Here is a 19,803-nt window from a genome sequence, read left to right on the forward strand (position 1 = left end):
TCCCATACCAAACAACATTTTAATCTCTTATCCAACGCTACATTGATTGTTATTGAGTAAATTTAGCTGTCCAATGCCCAAAGGAACACAAAACATAAATATAGTCTCCACCATCAATAACTGCACTTTGATTCCAATTTTTTTTTTTCATTTTTCGTTTGATATCCTTATTAAAATTCAATTAATTAAATTTACATTGCATAGACAAACATTTTCTATCGAAAAATAATAGTTCATATTCAAAACTCAAATACACTATGTATATTCAGGCTTTACTCTTAACTACTACAAATAAGATTTGAGAAAGGTGATGTATATAAGTAATTTCTTAAATTTTATGCTACGTTAAATAACTTCATATAAATTGAGACGGATAGTTCGAGTATACTTCTAGAAATTATTTTTATTTTTTTTATGAAAATAGGTGCAATAAATACACACGTTTGTCTTCTTGTACAAGTTGCACAGCGCCAGCAGCCAAAATAAATAAAAAAAACCTTAGGCCGCACTAAAAAAGTAGATGAGCTTTAAAGGATTTAAAATAAAAGCTAAATAGTACCTTATATTTGGAGATTAGTTCAAAATGATCCCTTATATAAATTTTTTAAATAATTTTGATCCTTTAAGTTTGTAAAAGTAGTTTTTTTTTATTGTTTTAATTGTTAGATTTAAACAGAAAAAAGTACAGCTTGATGCACACACTTAATTTGAGAAGGGATTGAACCCCAAATTTCAAAGAAAAAAGAGAGTCTAATATGAATTCACATTTAAAGATGTATTTTTTTTTTGGATTTTTTTGCTATTTTTAGTATATTTTAAAGTCCGATGGAGTCCTTTAGAGTGTAGTGTCAGCTATTTTTATCTACTTTAGGAGTTTAGTACAATTTTGTAATTTTTGATATTTGATGGGACTTCTATGATGTTTCTAGTTAAAAAAAATTCCTTCACAATTTTCATAGATTTATTTGCGGTTTTATTAGGAATGAAGCATAGAAATAGATTCAATTCCAAAGTTAAGTACATGATCTAGCCAATCATTTTTCTATTGATTGACTAAGATCGATATTTTATAAGTTTTTAGGATATATTGAAATGAGTTTGTGATAGAAAATCTATAAAATAATGATCCAATCAATTATGATTTCAAAATGAGGATCGTATTTATACGATCTTACATTTCTCGAAAAGGTTAATATCCAACAACTGATGTCATTAGCCTTGATTAACTTCTTCATCTACTTGAAAGTTAATGATAATTTGCAAATATTTACTTCATCCATTTTTAATTTGTTTATTTATTTTAGATTTGACATAAAATTTAAAAATACTCATATTAACTGTTATTTCTTAAAAAATATGCAAACACCAAAGCGAAGTAATAAAAGTAAATGACTTAAGTGATAGATATCATCTTTCTAGATACTTAAAAGATCAAATTATCTCAATACTATATTTAAGGGACAATTTCATACATATCCCAAAATATAAGGATCATTTTTGTCACTTGTATAAAATACACATATCCAACATCCACTCTCCAAATTTATATAACCCAATTTTTTTAGTCAATTCTAAAAAAAGATATATAATAATTTGAAATTTAAAATATTAATTTAAATAATTTATAAATATATAAATATGTATAATTATGTCACATAAATTGAAACGAACAGAGGGATTACATAAGAATAAATATGAGATTGACTAGACAGGAGGAAAGGTCAAAGTAACCTTTTGTAGATTTTGGCCATTTGTGAAAGTTCTTTTTTTTATTACAAGAGATTCTCGTGAAAGCCAACCCAACAAAGTACCAATATTTTTTTCCCAACATATATATAAAGTACATTTCTCTTTGTTCACACTTACTCTATTTTGGCTTTTATATATATGTAAAAAAAAACCAAAGAATCAATTCAATCACTATTCATTATTTTGTTAAGAGTTTTCTTTCTTACAAAGATTGAACCTTTGGTTCTTCAATTTTAATGGGTTCTTGTTTCAGTGTTCGAATTAAAGCAGAAAGTCCTCTTCATGCTGGTAATTTTTTTAATTTTATCTGTTTTTGATTTTCAGTTCTTTAATCCACTGACATGTGATCGGAAAGTTATGGGTTTGAGCTGTGGAAACAGTATAATAGACACCTGTGGTTTGGTATACAGCGAGAGTTTAGTGCATCGGATATGTGCTTTTAGATTCAATTAAATTAGCTAGGACATGTTTAGAGAATTAATGGAACTGGAAAAGTTTGGATTTTTTTTTTAATTTTTGGATGCTATTTGTGGAAACTTATGGGTAAATTTCTTTCCATTTTTTAGCTCCTATTTGGCTATAGATTTTGAAATTGAAACTTGAAACTTGAAAATTTGAGTTTTGAAGTTGATATTTTTGGAGTTTGAACTTGTGTTTCGACATGCATTTTTACTTAGAATTTTGTTTTTGGAAACTTATAATTTTTGAAAATGAATTTTCAAAATCTGATTCAAAATCTTTAGCCAGACGCTAGCTAATTGTATAGTAAAAACCATAGTCTCTAGTTTTTATAGGATTAATTGGGAGAAAATTTGTATGAAGTTTATGGAACTATTTCTGAGTTATATATAGATTTTGTGGATCTATATAAAGGTTATATTTTTATACTAAGATATTTTTCCGAATTATTGTGAGATTACTCAGTACTTGTGTTAGTGAGAGGTAGCAGGTATTCCGTGGAATTAGAGGCGTCTAAGCTTGGCTCAATAAAGGGAAAAAACAGTACAACATTTTGCTTAGGTTGCTATCATAATTCAACATTCTTGTAGTTGTAGACAATTACTATGTTGAAGATTCTAAATTTTGGTTAATTCCATCAATGAAATGGTATTATTAGAGATAAGTAACCATTTTTTTTAACAGGAGCAAGTGATGGAAGAGAGTTGAGTAGTAGGCATTCATATTCATCGGCTCCATTGACACCTCGAAGCCAGAGTGAGATTCTGGAATCGTCGAATTTGAAAAGCTTTAGTTTCAATGAACTCCGAGTAGCCACGAGGAACTTCCGTCCAGATAGTGTGTTGGGAGAAGGTGGTTTTGGTTGCGTATTTAAGGGTTGGATAGACGAGAATACGTTTAAAGCTGCAAGGCCAGGGACTGGATTGGTTATTGCTGTAAAGAGATTGAACCAAGAGGGATTTCAAGGTCACAAGGAATGGCTGGTATATAAACTCTTCCCTTTAAATTTTTCGATGATCGTTATATTAAAGACATATCGGAATTGTTAAAGATAGATCATTTAGCCGTAATGTAGTTAGCTGATCATGTTTCTATAATTCTTGATCTTGATAAGTTGATTAATTTTTTTCTCGGTGAACTTGAACTACAGGCGGAAATCACTTACCTGAGCCAGCTATCTCATCCTAATCTTGTGAAGTTGATCGGATATTGCTTAGAAGACGAACACAGGCTTTTGGTGTATGAGTTCATGCCAAGAGGAAGTTTGGAAAATCATCTATTCAGAAGTGAGTACAGCTTGTCTAAAACTATAATTCCGTGTTTGAGTCAGGGGCGGATCCACAGTATGATATGTGGATTCACGGGAACCCGATAGTTTTTTTCTAAACCATGTATAAGAAATCTACTAAATATTTGACTGTGAACTCAGTTTGTTATAGGAACCCATAAACTTCGAATCCGCATCTGATTTGAGGACATCCAATAAATATCGTTCATATAACGTCATGACTAAACCTTTGGTACATATTGAACAGGGAGTACTTATTTCCAACCACTATCATGGAATCTCCGGATGAAGGTTGCTCTCGAGGCAGCTAAGGGACTGACTTATCTCCACAGCCCAGAAGCTAAAGTTATATATCGGGATTTCAAGTCATCCAACATTTTGCTTGATTCTGTATGTGAAACAACTTTGAAATTTAGTCTTCTATAAGTTTTCAGAATATTTCTGTTGCCCTCTTATTATCTGCCATGCCATGAATTGACAGAATTACAATGCGAAGCTTTCTGATTTTGGATTGGCAAAGGATGGGCCAATCGACGGTAAAAGCCATGTGTCTACTAGAGTAATGGGTACCTTTGGTTATGCTGCTCCCGAGTATATGGCCACAGGTAATATACATTTTCAATTTACTCCTAACTGTTGTTATGCTTTAATTGAGCCGAAGGTCTATCGGAAACAACCTCTCTACCTTCATGTATGCTGTTGCGTCGTTGTTGTATTTTCAATTTACTTCTTTAACTGTCTCTGTACGAACATGGCCCTAAACACCCAAATTTGTCTCCATCTGAGCGTTGACATATATATATATATATATATATATATATATATATATATCGTAATGTTTCTCTTAAGAGTTATCTCCTCTCTTTAGTTCTTGATAGTCGTCGATTTGTCCAAGGTGAAAGTCTTTCTTACTCGAGAAGATCAATACTATGTGATTTGAAAGAAATTGGAAGTGAAATGCTATTTGGTTTGCTCTGTTATATAATTCCTATTCAACAAAAAATTAATCTCCTCGAGTTTATTGCTGTTCTTTAACCCTTCTTATTTAATCCATTTACGCTTATTCACCATGGATAGCTTTGTCTACTAAAATGGATAAATTGCATGTTCATTGGCCCCAATATACCATTTTCTACTCTGATGATTGTCACTTCACTTGTGTAGGCCATATAACAGCCAGAAGTGATGTATACAGTTTCGGGGTTGTTCTTCTAGAAATGCTGACAGGCCGTCGAGTGATGGACAAAAACCGCCCCCACGGGGAACATAATCTAATCGAATGGGCTAAGCCTTTCCTTACTAGTAAACGGAAAGTCCTCCGTATTATGGATCATCGTATAGAAGGTCAGTACTCAGTGGAAGGAGCACTGAAAGCAGCACTTCTTGCAGTCAAATGCCTGGCATTAGAACCCAAATTCAGGCCCAAAATGCCCGAGGTCGTAAAGGCATTGGAGCAACTTCAGAACTTAAACGAACCAGGAAGTCTCAAACGTGAAACGACACAAAGGAAGCATGATGGAACCTGCACCGATGAAGCTTCAAGAAGAAAATCTACGTCTTATCCGAGGCCAGCTGCTTCTCCCCTTGTTACATGAATTGAGAATGAATTACAACATCTTTAACCATATACACACTACCTGAACTGAGATAAAACGACGGGACAGCTTACTTTGTGAACATATATCTATGTCTGTTGACAGAGCATGAAGAGTAATTGATCAAATTCGCGGACGTTCCTATGAGAAGAAATGCTTATGATACTAGACTGAATCTTAGAACCTAGGAACTATGTTGTAAATTTGTATCAATTATCTGATCAATCTACAGTTGTTATTTTGATCTAGCTGGAAATTTAACTTTGATGTTTTCCTAACACATCTATGCTAAATTGCCTTTTGTTGTATATAGCCTTTCATCTTTTGAGAGCCAAAGATGTGAAGAAAAGGACTTTTTAAACATATTTGTATTGCTTTTTGAGAATCTTATACATGTTTGAGATGAATTTAAATGTAGTAACATGGTCAGTGAGAATTCATATAACTAGTCTGAATTTATTTGAGATTAACGTATAGTTGTTTTTGAGAATCTTATAGTTGGTCCGACATGATTTTGAGAAAAGGAAAGAGGAAAGAGTTAGACCAACTCGATGAGTATTTGCAACTTACCTCCGTTCAGTATTTACACCAACCTAATAAATATACGATGATTATGCACACTTTTTAAGGGAAATCCTATAATCTTAGTGGTAAGAGAATAGAAATATTGTTCAAATCTCCGCAGAGACGAACTACTGGATGGTTTCTTTTCATGTGTCCTAGTTCGGATGGATGGAATTATCTATTGCTGATAACAAGTGTAAGCTGATTCAGACATCATGATTATCCACCCAAAAAAAAGGATGGAAAAAGAATTGGAATTATTGTTAAGCTAAATACACTGAATATGGCAATATTTGATATTAAAACTTTCATTTCGAATATTAGCAGAATCTCTGTTACATTAGTTGTCATGATTTTGTTTATATTCTCTTTTATCCCAATTTATATAATACTTTGTAATGTCTATAATTATTTGACAGCATTTTTTCATGCTATCTACTACGAGTTTCACAAGTTTTAGAATCCAATTTGTGTATTGTTCAGTATATTTCCACAACCAAATAATATAAAATATACAAGTCCAACAAATATTTTAAATTTTATGTCCAATCAAATAGTATCACACAGAATACACAAAATGGTAATGAGAATCCTGTCTATTTTAAGTCGATTATTTTTATAATTACTAATATCAATGCTATTTTTAGAATGATATAATTTAAAGCAACATGATTTATGATACGTCACACATTAAATGAAAAGGAGCAGGATATTAGGTCGATTGCAATTATTTATCGAATTTTGAATCATGTCATGACTTTAATAAATTTCAAGTTAAATATATATAGGATAATAACTTTTTCAACTATATTGAACCCTCCGTTCACTTTATAAACATGACTTTAAAATAGCTATTATCTTGGAATTTGAAGATTGATAATGGTTATTTTTCAATTAAAGTGGCTACAAAATGACTATTTTTGAATTTTATATTAGTTTGATAATTCTATTCTTGACCATATTTTTACTTTTGCGTTCATTTCATATTGTTTTTCTTTGTATGTACTTTCACTTTAATTTATTTATCCAACTTATTAATTTTTTTTTAAAAACTAAATTGTTTATTTTCGTACGAAATAATTATTTATTTTCCATTTGATTTTTAGGGGTTTAAGGGAGGTTTTTCAAGCCGAAGAAACTCACAGAAGCAAAAATGTTTGGGCGAAGATTTATCTCCTTCTTGCGTCGCACTTCATCACCGTAAGATCATTTTTTTAAAAAAATTTTTGATACCATTTTTGTATCATAGTGTCATTTTCTTTTATATATATGCTAATTATTGTGAATGGATATAACAGGGGATTAAGAATATGGTGGGAAAAAGAATTAGATTCGTTTAATATGAAAAGAATTGTTAAAATTTTGTGGGAAAATTGTAGTTTGATGAATTATTTAGTGTTGGAATCAAATGTGTTTTCGTAGAATGGATTGGGTATGGAGATTTATAGAGTTTATCCCAATCAATTTGGAGTTGAGGGTGTTTAGTTGATTGCGGAGGCAGATTCAAGAGTTGAACTTTATGGGTTCGGGATGATACTACTGAATCCAACTGACCATTTTAGTTTCTGGGTTCGGAATTAAATATTTGTACATATGTAATAAGTTTCTTACCATATATACAGAATGGAATGAGTATAGAGGATTTATATAGTCTATCCCAACTGATTTGGTGTTGAGGTGTTAGTTGATTGCAGAATTCAGATCCAAGATTTGAACTTTATGGGTTCGGGATTATGCCACTGAATCCAACTGGCCATTTGAGTTAGTGGGTTTGGGATTTAATATTTGTAAATACTTAATAGGGTTCTTAACATATATACAGAATCTAAAGTAAACTAGAGCTACTGTGTTTGGTTGAATGACTTGAATCTGTAGTGCATATTTTGCATCCGCCCTTTGGTTGACTGATTGATTGATTGATATGATGTAGTTTGGGAAAAGTGGAATGGGTACAGAGGATTCATATAGTCTATCCCAACTGATTTGGTGTTGAGGTGTTAGTTGATTGCAGAGGCAGATCCAAGATTTGAACTTTATGGGTTCGGGATGATGCTACTGAATCCACTGACCATTTGAGTTATTGGGTTCGGAATTTAATATTTGTACATACTTAATAGGTTTTCTAAACTAGAGCTATTGTGTTTGAGTGAATCTGTAGTGTATATTGTGCATCCGCTCTTGGTTGACTGATTGATTGATTTGATATGATGTAGTTCGGGAAAAGTGGTGGTGGAGGAAGGGAAGGCAAAGACATGGGGGCGAAGGATAGTGTCAGGGACCTTGATTTGCTTAACGGGAGGCGTTGCTCTAAGTGCTCTTGATGATCTCTCCATATATCATAGCTGTAGCAGGTTTGCTTTTTTGTTTCCTCTTATCCCTGTGATTTTGATAATATGGGAGGAGTACCTTTCTCTTCGTGTGTGACTGTTTGGGAAAGGTCCTGCTTTGTTGCTGAAGATTGACCTCGAGAATGCTAGATGAATATTCAAACTTGTTTTTAGGATGTGGTTTATGAGACTTTTATAATATGATTATGCGCTTCAAGCCTCTTCAGGTTGGAATTTATTTTATGTGCTCATATTGAGAAGATAGTGGTAAAATCATTATTTTCACTAGTAATTTGGAGTTCCCTATAAGTGTTAACAAGGGAAGAGTTGTGAAGTTGAGGATTAATTTGATCCTTTACTTTTTTTTTTTGATGAAGTAAGGTAATTTGATCCTGTACTTGCGTTAAAAATAGAGCTTGCCCCAAGGATTTAGTTTAAATAGTAAAGGTGATACATAGCGCGATGTGTGATTGGCGCATGTCAGTAGTTCGAATCCCGGCTTGTGAACCAAGTCTGGTATTTAATTGGAGAAGAGTAGAGGGATGACCTATTATCTATCGAGTTTCAAAGATGAAATGAGCGAAATCAAAAGTTATTTCTTTTAGATGAAACCCCCCTCTAGAATTTTGCTCTTTCCAGCTTTGAAATTCGGTGGATAATGGGTCTTCACTCTACCCTTTTCCAATTAAATACCAGGCTTGATCTTATTAATAATTATATTTTGAATATATCTTATCTTCACATTTAGATCACTCAAAGAATCTTGACTCTGGTAAGTTGAGCTTTTCTATGATATAGTTTAATTGCTAGCTAATGTGATGGTTAAAAGATTAAGTGCTTTTGAGATGCTCTCGATCCTCTACCCCAATCCGTCTCAAAGGGCACATTTTGTTGCTCCAAAATTTGTTTTCCTTTCTCTCGACCTCTTGGTGCCTCTTGCTCCAGGATAAAACAAATGGGTGTACCTCTCAAAAATGTTACTCAAATATGGGAGACCTGAAAATATGTTGCTGCTAGTTTTAGATACAATAGGGACTGCTGGAGTCAGGAATGGTAGTGGTGATGCATTTTGAATTTGTGGAGGCTGATGTTCCAACAACAACATACCAATGTAATTTCATAAGTGGGGTCTGGGGAAGGTAGGATATACGGAGACCTTACCCCTACCCTTTACCTTTGTGGGGTGGGGGGACTGTTTCTGATAGACCCCCAGAGGCTGATTTTCCATTTTGAGAAATTCATCTTGAGTAACAAAATCAGATGAATCTACAAATCGAAATTGGTAAAATTCACATGGTTCCTTGCATCCCCAGTATGAACTCATTCCTTTCACAAAGTCAACAAGTCCCCAAATCATGGTAGTGTAGTAGATTGCTTCCCACATTTTAATGTGTTCAATTCTGTCCAATTTTTTCATCAGCCTACCCTCCATTCCCTTAGTTTTTTTCATTCATTTGGCTTTTAACATTTTCAATCGTTGTATTTAAAAGTTTATTATGTACCTCATTGTTCCTGGTGGCACAAATGCTTGTCGTCTCTCCTGTATAGTGGATCTTCTTCTCTCCTTTCTTGGACCATCCGCTTCCACCAATGTCTTTGAAAGAGTTCTGTTTTTTTTTTTTACATTATCGGCGGAATCATTGGTCCGGGTAGTTTCCAGCATTCAAAATCAACATTGTTATAGTTGATGGCAACCACATCTTCTTAATTTTGGGCTTAGAACGATAGCCCCTGATATTCACAATGATATTCACATTAATCTGATTAGCCACATTTAGGAGTTTCTTTGAGTAGATGACATGAACCGAGGAAATTTTGTTAGTATTATTCCAGACATATTGGTATTTGGGACCAATCTATTACTAACAAATTTAGAGTTGGTCGAGCCTTGCAACACATATTTGTAACCTTAGTTCTACCTTCTAGCTAGTTTACACCAAATGGGCTTAGTCTTTTTCCCATTAAATCCAGATTTGGAATTTTTGATAAATGGTAAAGTTACCTCATCATAGACATCAGGAAGGCTATAGAGTTCCTTGATTTTTGCTGATAAGTAGTCAAGAATGTTTCCCATTATAATATATGCATTAGTGTTCTCATCTAGGTTATTGTAAAAAAAGGGCAGCCCGGTGCACTAAAGCTCCCGCTATGCGCAGGGTCCGGGGAAGGGCCCGACCACAAGGGTCTATTGTACGCAGCCTTACCTTGCATTTCTGCCAGAGGCTGTTTCCAGGCTTGAACCCGTGACCTCCTGGTCACATGGCAGATCTAGGTTATTGTAAAACTCCACTAAATCCCCATAAAAGTTAGCTCCTTGCAAACTTCTCTCATCTATAATGGTTGATAAAGGCATTTTCTATGCCGTCTTCAGGGTCAAAAAAAAAAAAAATCCATTCCTTTTCCCTCAACTGGGGTCTTACTAGCGTGAGATCATGTGTCACTAGGATGAAGTTAACTTAGATGAAGTAGAGTTTTATGCCATGGTAGGGGAGAGTAGAAGATTGCAAGAGCGAAAATAGAACAGTGGTTGGAGATAAGTTGATATTGATGGAATATAGAAAATTCTGTTGATTTAAAGGTTCAAAATCAAATTATTTTTATAAACAAATGGCCTCCCTCTTTTAGTCTTATATTGTCATGTTTTCCCTAAAAATAATAGCTACAAATGTATCTATGACAATCAAAGATGCATTGGTTCGTGGGGGTTGAGGAGCAAGGGTTGGAAAAAATCAGTGAACTCTACCGCCTTCATGATGTCAATGATAAGGTAACTCTAGCATTTATCAAAACTTCAAATTTGGATTTAATGAAATAAACACTGTGCCCATTTGGTGCAAATTGACTAAAAGGTAACATTAAGGGTGCAAATATGTGTTATAAGGCTCGACCAGTTCTGAATTTTGTTAGTAGTAGATTGGTCCCAAATACCAATATTTTTAGAATCTTTACCAACTGAATTTCCTTGATTTGTGCCATCTATTCAACAAAACCTCTTAATGTGGATAACTAGATTAATGGAATATCAAGGGTTGCTGTTTTAAGCCCAAAAAAAAGTGTGGTTTCTTATCAACAATAACAAGGTTAATTTTGAGTGAGAGAGTTCTACCAGGACCAATAATATTCGACAATGTGAAAAAAGGTAATCAATAGAACTCTTAGGAGGAAATAGATAGTCCGAGGGAGAAGAAGATCCACTATATAGGAATAGGGGACTATCATTTGTGCCTCTAAGGTACCAGCTAATGCCATTCTACGAGCCTGTTTGGATGGACTTATTTTAAGCAATTTATAAGTTGAAAACAACTATTAAGTCAAAAAAAATAATTTGGCTCTGACTTATTTTTTTTGACTTATAAGCTGTTTTCAACTTATAAGCTACTTAAAATAAGTCCATCCAAACAAACCCAATTATTTATTGGGGCTTATTTTAAGCACAAAATGACTTTAAGTTGGCCTGTCAAACACTCAAAAAGCTGAAAACAGCTTATAAGTCAATCCAAACGGGCTCTACAACTGCTCTTATACCCTCGTAATGTGTTCTTGCCTACTGCTCTCCCCTTGCCAATCTAATGCTTGCCATTGTATTCCTTGCCACTGGAGGATTTTGTTCCATATGGAAGCAGATATTCACACTGATCTTCACTACACTGAAGACACGTCAAATTATCCATCATACCCCAAAGAGCTATTTTGTCTCTTGTATATAACTTGCCATAAGCTGCCAGCCTAAAGATGAATATCCACCTTGGAGAGCCATTACTGATACATACTAATCTTCCCTTAGGCACCTTGAGGAAATCCCTCTCAGCTTTAGATACATCTTTTTTTATGGAGAAAGCTTGCATCTGCAATAGATCACTGGCGAAAGTAACCAGCATCTTCAAAGTATGTTCTGGCCTTTATGATTTATTTGCACCATCCAGGAAGCTCTTGCTGGAATGCCTTCACCACCAGATATTGCATCAACTTTTTTTCCCATGCCATCCTATCCTTCCCATATTATATATGAATCCTCTGAACTCACAGCTTGTCCTTCTTCTTACACAGGTTCTACAATAGTTTGCGTATTGCAGCTCTATACCAAGTTAGGATGTCAAGAATATTTAAGCCACCAGCTGATTTTGGGCAACATATTTTATCCCAAGCTAACAAAGCCTTGTGTGATACTGCAGTACCTCCTGTCCATAGGAACCTCCTGCATACCGCTTCAATTTGTTGAACAATCTTCTTGGGTAAAAATGTAAAATAAAGATGATCTGAGACCAAAACATTTGTAAAGTATCACCATTTTCCTCAACTGAAATATTTCCATATGCCTTAAGCAGGAAGGAAATTAGTAAGATCATGGTAACGGGCATCACATATAGGATTCCAGAAACCATTAAAGGGACAGCTATAATTAGCTCTAGTATATCAGAGAAATGAGTGGGTGGAATTACAAGATGGACAGCAAAGTTTTTGTCTTATGCAGACATAGTACAACTGATCAAGAGTTTTTTGTTCTCAATACAGATGTTCTATTGATTGAATTTTAGTAAGTGTGTAATACATAAATATACCCTCCCCAGACCCCACTAGTGGGATTTCACTGGGTATGTTGTTGTTGTGTAATACATAAATATATTGATATCTATATTTTCTTGGGTGACAATGAGGATAGGGGTATTGAGGATTTTGGGTGGGGGATAACTATGTCTTTCATGGCTATTGTTATTCCTAGGGATGGCAATGGGGCGGGGCGGGTGCGGGCCTGGTTGAGCTCAACCCGCAAAATTTTTAAACTGCCCCGCATAACAATTTTTTCCATTTTCAACTCGCCCCGCCCCATATAGACCTGCCCCGCATAAATTTTTATGTTTTTTTTCTTTTTTAATTGAGTTTAATATGAAAAATAAAATTCATATTTTTTTTTCATTTTTCGCTAATTAACATCTCAACAACTAATTAATTATTTCTAGTTAACATTTCAACAATTGTTTCTTAATCGCTAATTAACTCTAATTAACATTTGTCTAGTTTAAACTTTTTTTAAAAAAGAAGAAATTAAAATTAAAGTCAAAGTTTAATATAAAAAGTTTATATATTTGATTTTTACTAATTACAAAGATTTAATTTTCTTCGAATTCTTATTACATACTTTACACCCACATAAAACCCCATAAACCAGGAACTCGTCCCGCCCCACATTAATTTTGATAATAATTACTTGCATCCGCCCTGCATCCGCCCCGCCCCACATAACTCTAAACCCACCCTGCCCCGCCCCATTGCCATCCCTAGTTATTCCAGTTTCTTGTTTCATCCTTTATTGTTTGGTCTTGCAGCAAGGCGTTGGAAAGAGCCAGTAAGAACAAGCCGATTATAGATGCTATTGGGGAGCCCATTGTTAGAGGCCCTTGGTATAATGCATCACTAGCAGTAGCTCACCAAAGGCAATCTGTATCATGCACATTTCCCGTCTCTGGACCTCAAGGCACCGGAATTTTTCAGCTGAAGGCAGTTCGTAATGGAGGTTGGTGCTATTCTTAAATACCGCTTTGAGCAGACATTCTCTATCTAGTTTTTCATTTCAGAAATGTGTTCTGAAATTTGGACATCCTCTATTCTAGTTTTTCAATCCCAGATATACCGGTTGAGGAATATTTAATCCGTAGTTGTTAGTCATGGTGGTGATAGGTTAAAAATGGTCCCACAAAGATCCAAATCAAAGCCATTATCAACAGAGAAATCTATTGTGTAAAACGGTTACACCCTCCGTTTCAATTTTCTTTCCTTTTTAGTCTGTTTCAAAAAGAATACCTCTTTCTCTTCTTGGCAATTTTTTAATTTCACCTTTCCACGTGGCATGTTTAAGACCACAAGATTAGATGACATTTTGGTACATTCTACGTATCTTTAGTTTAAGACGACAAGATTCAAAAGTTTTCTTTACTTTCTTATATTTCGTGCGAAGTCAAAACTAGACAATCAAATTGAAAAGGAAGGAGTATTTTTTTTTATCCTCATCTGTCTTTCCTTATAAAAGAAAATGGTCTTCAGATTGCTTAGCTTTCCATTAAGAAATGAGGAAACTGGAATATAACTAGCTATTCCTTAATAATGAGGATGTTCCGAGAAGTGATGTTTTTTTGTATGAATTATTGTCTAACTTAATTCAAAAAACGGAATTTGAACTTTTATAGAATCCAATTCAAAAATTATTTATATTTTGATCATTTCTTAGATTCTGTTGAATTGTATAGTATCCATTTCTAATTTTAAAGCGAACATTTGCCTTAAGTCATTAGCTCAAGTTTACTGTAGAGAAAATATTAAAAGAGAGATGGTTTATTGTTGCATAAACATGTTCATAATTGTCTCAACATACTCCTTCTACATACTTAACTAGTTCTGCTGTTTAATATTTGGAGCAGAGGACAAATGGTCATCATTTTTACGGCCAAGCGACTGGGAGATACTCATTATGGAAGCTCTCGTCCATGTCCCGGGGAATGAAGAGAAGCAGCAAACGTTTAGGATCAAGGTTTCAGATGACCTACCTCCATCAGCTAATAACGCATGCACAGATTGCACATCATCTCAGGAATCTTCGTGTAATGTGGATAAGAAATGACCAAGTTTCGTTCTGCTATGGCTTTGAGGGGCTTTTCTTTTGTCTCCATACAAATCATTCACATCATAAGAAGTTTGTATTTAGGACCCTTTGAAATTTTCCCGTTCCAAGGTACCAAACCTATGCTTGCAAGAAATAGGGATCTTGTTGAGCTATATATTGATTCATTTAAATGTTGAAGCTCTATGAACAGTGTTATTGTCAAAGTCGGAGAGGAAGAAGAACGCCATCATAGAGTAAACTTGATCTGTATTTGATTTACTGGAATGAGAATGAATAAGCTCATCATCAAAATGTAGATTTTGGCAAGAAAAGGCAAATGTTTCTGCTTGGATTTAAATTCAATTCTTGATCTTTTTGTTTTCGCTCGATACCCTAGGAGGATCAATATTGTTTTCATCTACCCTCGAGCATGACTCTAATGCTTAATGCTTAACTTACCGGTTGATTGTGAAGGGGCTCAAGTACTGCTTGAACAAGCTTGAATAATCATATGATTAAAGTAGTTGATTAAGATAATTTTGAAATTGCTTAATAGTACTCAGCTCTAATTGAATTTACGCGGGGTAAGTGGGTTAAAGGAGCGTCTAGACTGAGAGTTGGTTCTTGGAACATTGGAACGTTAACGGGCAAATCCATAGAGCTAGTTAAGATTCTAAAGAAGAGAAAGATTAATATAGCTTGTGTCCAAGAGACCAAATGGGTAGGTTCTAAAGCTAGGGAGGTAGACAGGTATAAGCTTTGGTTTTCAGGTAGATCGAAATATAAGAATGGGGTAGGCATTTTAGTAGACAATGATCTAAGGGATCAGGTGGTGGAGGAGGTTAGGAGAGTCAACGATAGGATGATGTCGATTAAGGTGATCGTTGAAGGAAGCACATTCAACATTATTAGTGCTTATGCGCCACAAACGGGCTTAAGAGAGGAGGATAAGAGGCGCTTTTGGGAGGATTTGGACGAGTTAGTGGGAGGTATACCACCTACTGAGAAGCTTTTCGTGGGAGGAGATTTCAATGGGCACATCAGGTCTATTTCAGGAGGGTATGATGATGTGCATGGAGGCTTTGGCTACGGGGTCAGAAATGGGGGAGGCATTTCACTTTTGGAATTCGCAAGAGCTTTTGGGTTGTTCATAGCCAATTCGAGTTTCCCAAAGAAGGAAGACCACTTGGTAACATTCCATAGTTCGGTGGCTAAGACTCAGATAGACTTTTTACTCCTGAGGAAGGACGATAGAGGTCTGTGCAAAGACTGTAAGGTCATTCCGATAAACAACCTTACAACCCGACATAAGCTTTTGGTGATGGATTTAGAGATCAAGATGATGAGGAATAAGAGGGTCGGGGATGATCGATCTAGGATCCGATGGAGGAGTTTGACCACTGCAAATGCCCTGGAGATGGGAGAGAAGTTGAAGGTCATGGGGGCTTGGGATAGTAATGGGGATGCGACCAGTATGTGGGATAGGACGGCTAGTTGTATTAGGACTGTGGCAAGGGAAGTGTTGGGAGTCTCGACTGGTAGTCGTAGTCGGCATCGAGGAGACTGGTGGTGGAACGAAGAAGTGCAAGAAAAGGTGGAAGCAAAGAAGATGGCATACGCAAAGTTGATAGAAAGCACAGATGAGGTGGAGAAGTGGACGAATATGGAACTTTATAAGATAGCGAGAAAGGAGGCGAAGTCGGCGGTTTCGATGGCAAAAACAACAGCTTTTGAACGTCTTTATGCTGAACTAGAAGAGAAAGGTGGGGATAGAAAATTGTTCAGGTTAGCCAGGGCGCGGGAGAGAAGGGCACGCGATGTGGACCAAGTGAAGTGCATTAAGGACGAGCATGGAAAAGTATTGGTAGACGAGACCCTCATTAAACAGAGATGGCAGTCCTATTTCCATAAACTCTTGAATGAGGAAGGGGACAGAGACTTTGTGTTGGGAGATTTAGAACATACAGGGAGGCGTCGCGATTTTGGGTATTGCAGGAGTATTAAGGTCGAGGAGGTTAAGAGTGTCGTTCGTAGGATGCGCTGGGGAAGAGCAACCGGACCTGACGAGATTCCCGGGGAATTTTGGAAGAGCACGAGCTCGGTAGGTTTGGAGTGGTTGACTAGGTTATTTAATGTCATCTTTAAAACATCAACGATGCCCGAAGAATGGAGGTCGAGCGTAATGATCCCTCTATACAAAAACAAAGGGGATATCCAGAGTTGCAACAACTATAGAGGTATTAAGCTACTAAGCCATACTATGAAACTGTGGGAAAGAGTGGTAGAGATGAGGGTGAGGAGAGACGTGTCTATTTCAGAGAACCAGTTTGGATTTATGCCGGGACGCTCAACTACAGAAGCCATCCATCTTATGAGGAGACTGGTGGAGCAGCATAGGGAGAGGAAGAGGGACTTGCATATGGTATTCATCGACCTAGAAAAGGCTTATGATAAAGTCCCAAGAGAAATACTATGGACATGTTTGGAGGCTAAAGGTGTACCTGTGGCATACATTAGGGTGATCAAGGACATGTACGAGGGAGCCAAAACCAGGGTAAGGACAGTAGGAGGGGACTCAGATCACTTTCCAGTAGTGATGGGGTTGCATCAAGGATCAACTCTTAGTCCTTTTTTATTTGCCTTAGTGATAGATGGATTGACGCGACAAATTCAAGATGCGGTGCCATGGTGTATGCTTTTTGCGGATGACATAGTCCTGATCGATGAGACTCGCCGCGGAGTTAACGCTAAGCTGGAGGATTGGAGACATACCTTGGAGTCTAAAGGGTTTAAGTTGAGTAGGACAAACACAGAGTACTTAGAGTGCAAGTTCAGTGAGACACCTCAGGAGGTTGGCTTTGAAGTTAGGCTTGGTGCTCAGGCCATCCAAAAGAGAAGTAGTTGCAAGTATCTTGGGTCTATCATGCAAGGCAGCGGGGAGATTGACGATGATGTCACACATCGTATTGGGGTAGGGTGGATGAAATGGAGGCTCGCTTCCGGAGTGCTATGTGACAAGAATGTGCCACCAAAACTTAAGGGCAAGTTCTACAAAGTGGTGGTTAGACCGGCTATGCTATATGGGGCGGAGTGTTGGCCAGTTAAGACTTCTCACATTCAAAAGATGAAAGTTACTGAGATGAGAATGCTGAGATGGATGTGTGGGCACACCAGGAGCGACAGGATTAGAAATGAGGCTATTCGGGACAAGGTAGGAGTGGCCTCGGTGGAAGACAAGATGCGGGAAATACGACTGAGATGGTATGGACATGTGAAGAGGAGAGACACAGATGCCCCAGTGCGGAGGTGTGAGAGGCTGGCCATGGATGGTTACAGAAGAGGTAGGGATAGGCCAAAGAAGTATTGGGGAGAGGTGATTAGACAGGACATGGCGCAGTTACAGCTTACGGAGGACATGACCTTAGATAGGAGGGTGTGGAGGACCCACATTAGGGTAGAATGCTAGTTCATAGTCTCGTTATTCTTCTCTATTCATAGGCGTAGTAGTGCATTACGATCTCTTGCGCTGTGACTTATGATTTCTGTTATTTCTGTTATTATTTATTACTTTTTATGCTATGATTACTCTATTTACCTGTGACGCTATCATTATTTATTTAATCGTTATTTGTTATTTGTATTTATTTATTTGTATTTATTTATTTGTATTTATTTGTTATCTATTCATTATTTGTTTGTTGTTTTTCTCATAAAGCTTTTAATTTCCTATTCTTATCTAACATTTTTTATGCATTTATGCTTTTACTGAGCCGAGGGTCTCCAGGAAACAGCCGTCCTACCTTGGTAGGAGTAAGGTCTGCGTACATTCTACCCTCCCCAGACCCCATATTGTGGGATTTCACTGGGTTGTTGTTGTTGTACTTTTCTTTTTAGCGTGTTTTAAGAAAATGTTCACATTTAAAACTACAAATTTAAAGAATATTTTGGTACATGAAACACATCTTTAGCTTAAGCGTAAGACCACATGATTCAAAAAATTTCGTAGTCAGTCAAATTAAAATACATAAACTAAAACGGAAGAAGTAGTACGAGGAAATGATCTCTTACAATCACTTATAATTTTGAATTAAAACAAATGACTTTTTAAATTTTTTTATGTGTTATTTAGATTATAAAAATGACGATCTCTTATAAAAAGATATAAAATTTAAAATAAATTTGTAAAATATCAGAAGGTACAAGAAAATGATATCTTATATCCATAAATAAATTTATGTTGCTTCTTGTCACTTTCAAATTAAATTGCCCCTGACAACTACTTTATAGTGGTTGAATAAGTCATTAAACAAAGCTAGTTAGGTGTGAACTTTGTTTCTTTGACCAAATTCAATTCAATTTAATTCTAACTTTGTAACGTATGAAGTTTTCTAGAAGTAACAAAATGATGTGTTTACAAGCCAATCCATTTTTTGACAATAAGGTTTAATTAGAATAGTAAACGTTTCATTTAAAGGAAAAAGATCATTCAACAAACATTTATTTTTTTGCTTTTAATATTTCACCCATTTCGATATTTTTATCGGAACTTCAACTAATTCAAATTTGTTTTGTGTAAGGTTCATTTAAAGAGAAATTGCTTCCTAACAAATTTTTTTTTCTTAAATTCGAAACTCTGGTTAGTTCTATCATTCCATCACTACCACTATCAATCAATATTTATTTTTTATCTTTTGATTTTTCATCCAACTAATTCAAATTCGCTTTGCATAAAATTCATTCAAAGGAAAACTTCTTCGTAACAAATTTTTTCTTCTCAAACTTGAAACTCCGATAAAAGATAGATGTATCTCCTATCATTCCATCACAAACCTTATTGATCCAGCTTAAAAGCGTGAGATTCCTTAAAAAAAAAAAGAAAAATTCCAAATGTGAAAAACATCATATAATTACAAAGAGTAGCTGGAATCAGTTGATGTGTGATTTGACAAGCTGTCACTTATAATAACCTTTAGTTTTATTTTCATCCGTTATTCGTTCTCGTTAATTAGTTCAAATTTCCGTCATGTTAGTTCAATTTTATTTTATTTTTATATTAGAATTTCTTTATTCATTCTTAAGATTCCTAAAATTTGAACTTTACAATTTTAATTAACAGCGGACGAGTCTTATTTGTCCGATAACAATCCTCAATTTGTAAGATAGTTACTATTTATTGAGGTAGATATAAAATAAAAAATGTCAAATATAAAAACTTTATTATGCATC

General features: G+C 35.4%; 2 protein-coding genes across 2 annotated transcripts; both read left to right on the plus strand.

Annotated features, from left to right (window-relative positions):
- Positions 1 to 1,882: 1,882 nt before the first annotated feature.
- LOC129871218 (receptor-like cytoplasmic kinase 176) lies at positions 1,883 to 5,422 on the plus strand. Its single transcript, XM_055946106.1, has 6 exons — positions 1,883 to 2,037; positions 2,893 to 3,191; positions 3,359 to 3,494; positions 3,744 to 3,886; positions 3,978 to 4,101; positions 4,661 to 5,422. Exons 1-6 carry the CDS (start codon positions 1,986 to 1,988, stop codon positions 5,089 to 5,091), a joined length of 1,185 nt encoding a protein of 394 aa, XP_055802081.1. The 5' UTR covers positions 1,883 to 1,985; the 3' UTR covers positions 5,092 to 5,422.
- A 1,293-nt stretch (positions 5,423 to 6,715) lies between these two features.
- On the plus strand, positions 6,716 to 14,959 carry LOC129871650 (uncharacterized). Its single transcript, XM_055946605.1, has 4 exons — positions 6,716 to 6,855; positions 7,869 to 8,006; positions 13,307 to 13,494; positions 14,396 to 14,959. Exons 1-4 carry the CDS (start codon positions 6,809 to 6,811, stop codon positions 14,593 to 14,595), a joined length of 573 nt encoding a protein of 190 aa, XP_055802580.1. The 5' UTR covers positions 6,716 to 6,808; the 3' UTR covers positions 14,596 to 14,959.
- Positions 14,960 to 19,803: the final 4,844 nt, after the last annotated feature.

The sequence above is a fragment of the Solanum dulcamara genome, chromosome 10, assembly GCF_947179165.1.
Source record: "Solanum dulcamara chromosome 10, daSolDulc1.2, whole genome shotgun sequence".
NCBI classification, from domain to species: domain Eukaryota; kingdom Viridiplantae; phylum Streptophyta; class Magnoliopsida; order Solanales; family Solanaceae; genus Solanum; species Solanum dulcamara.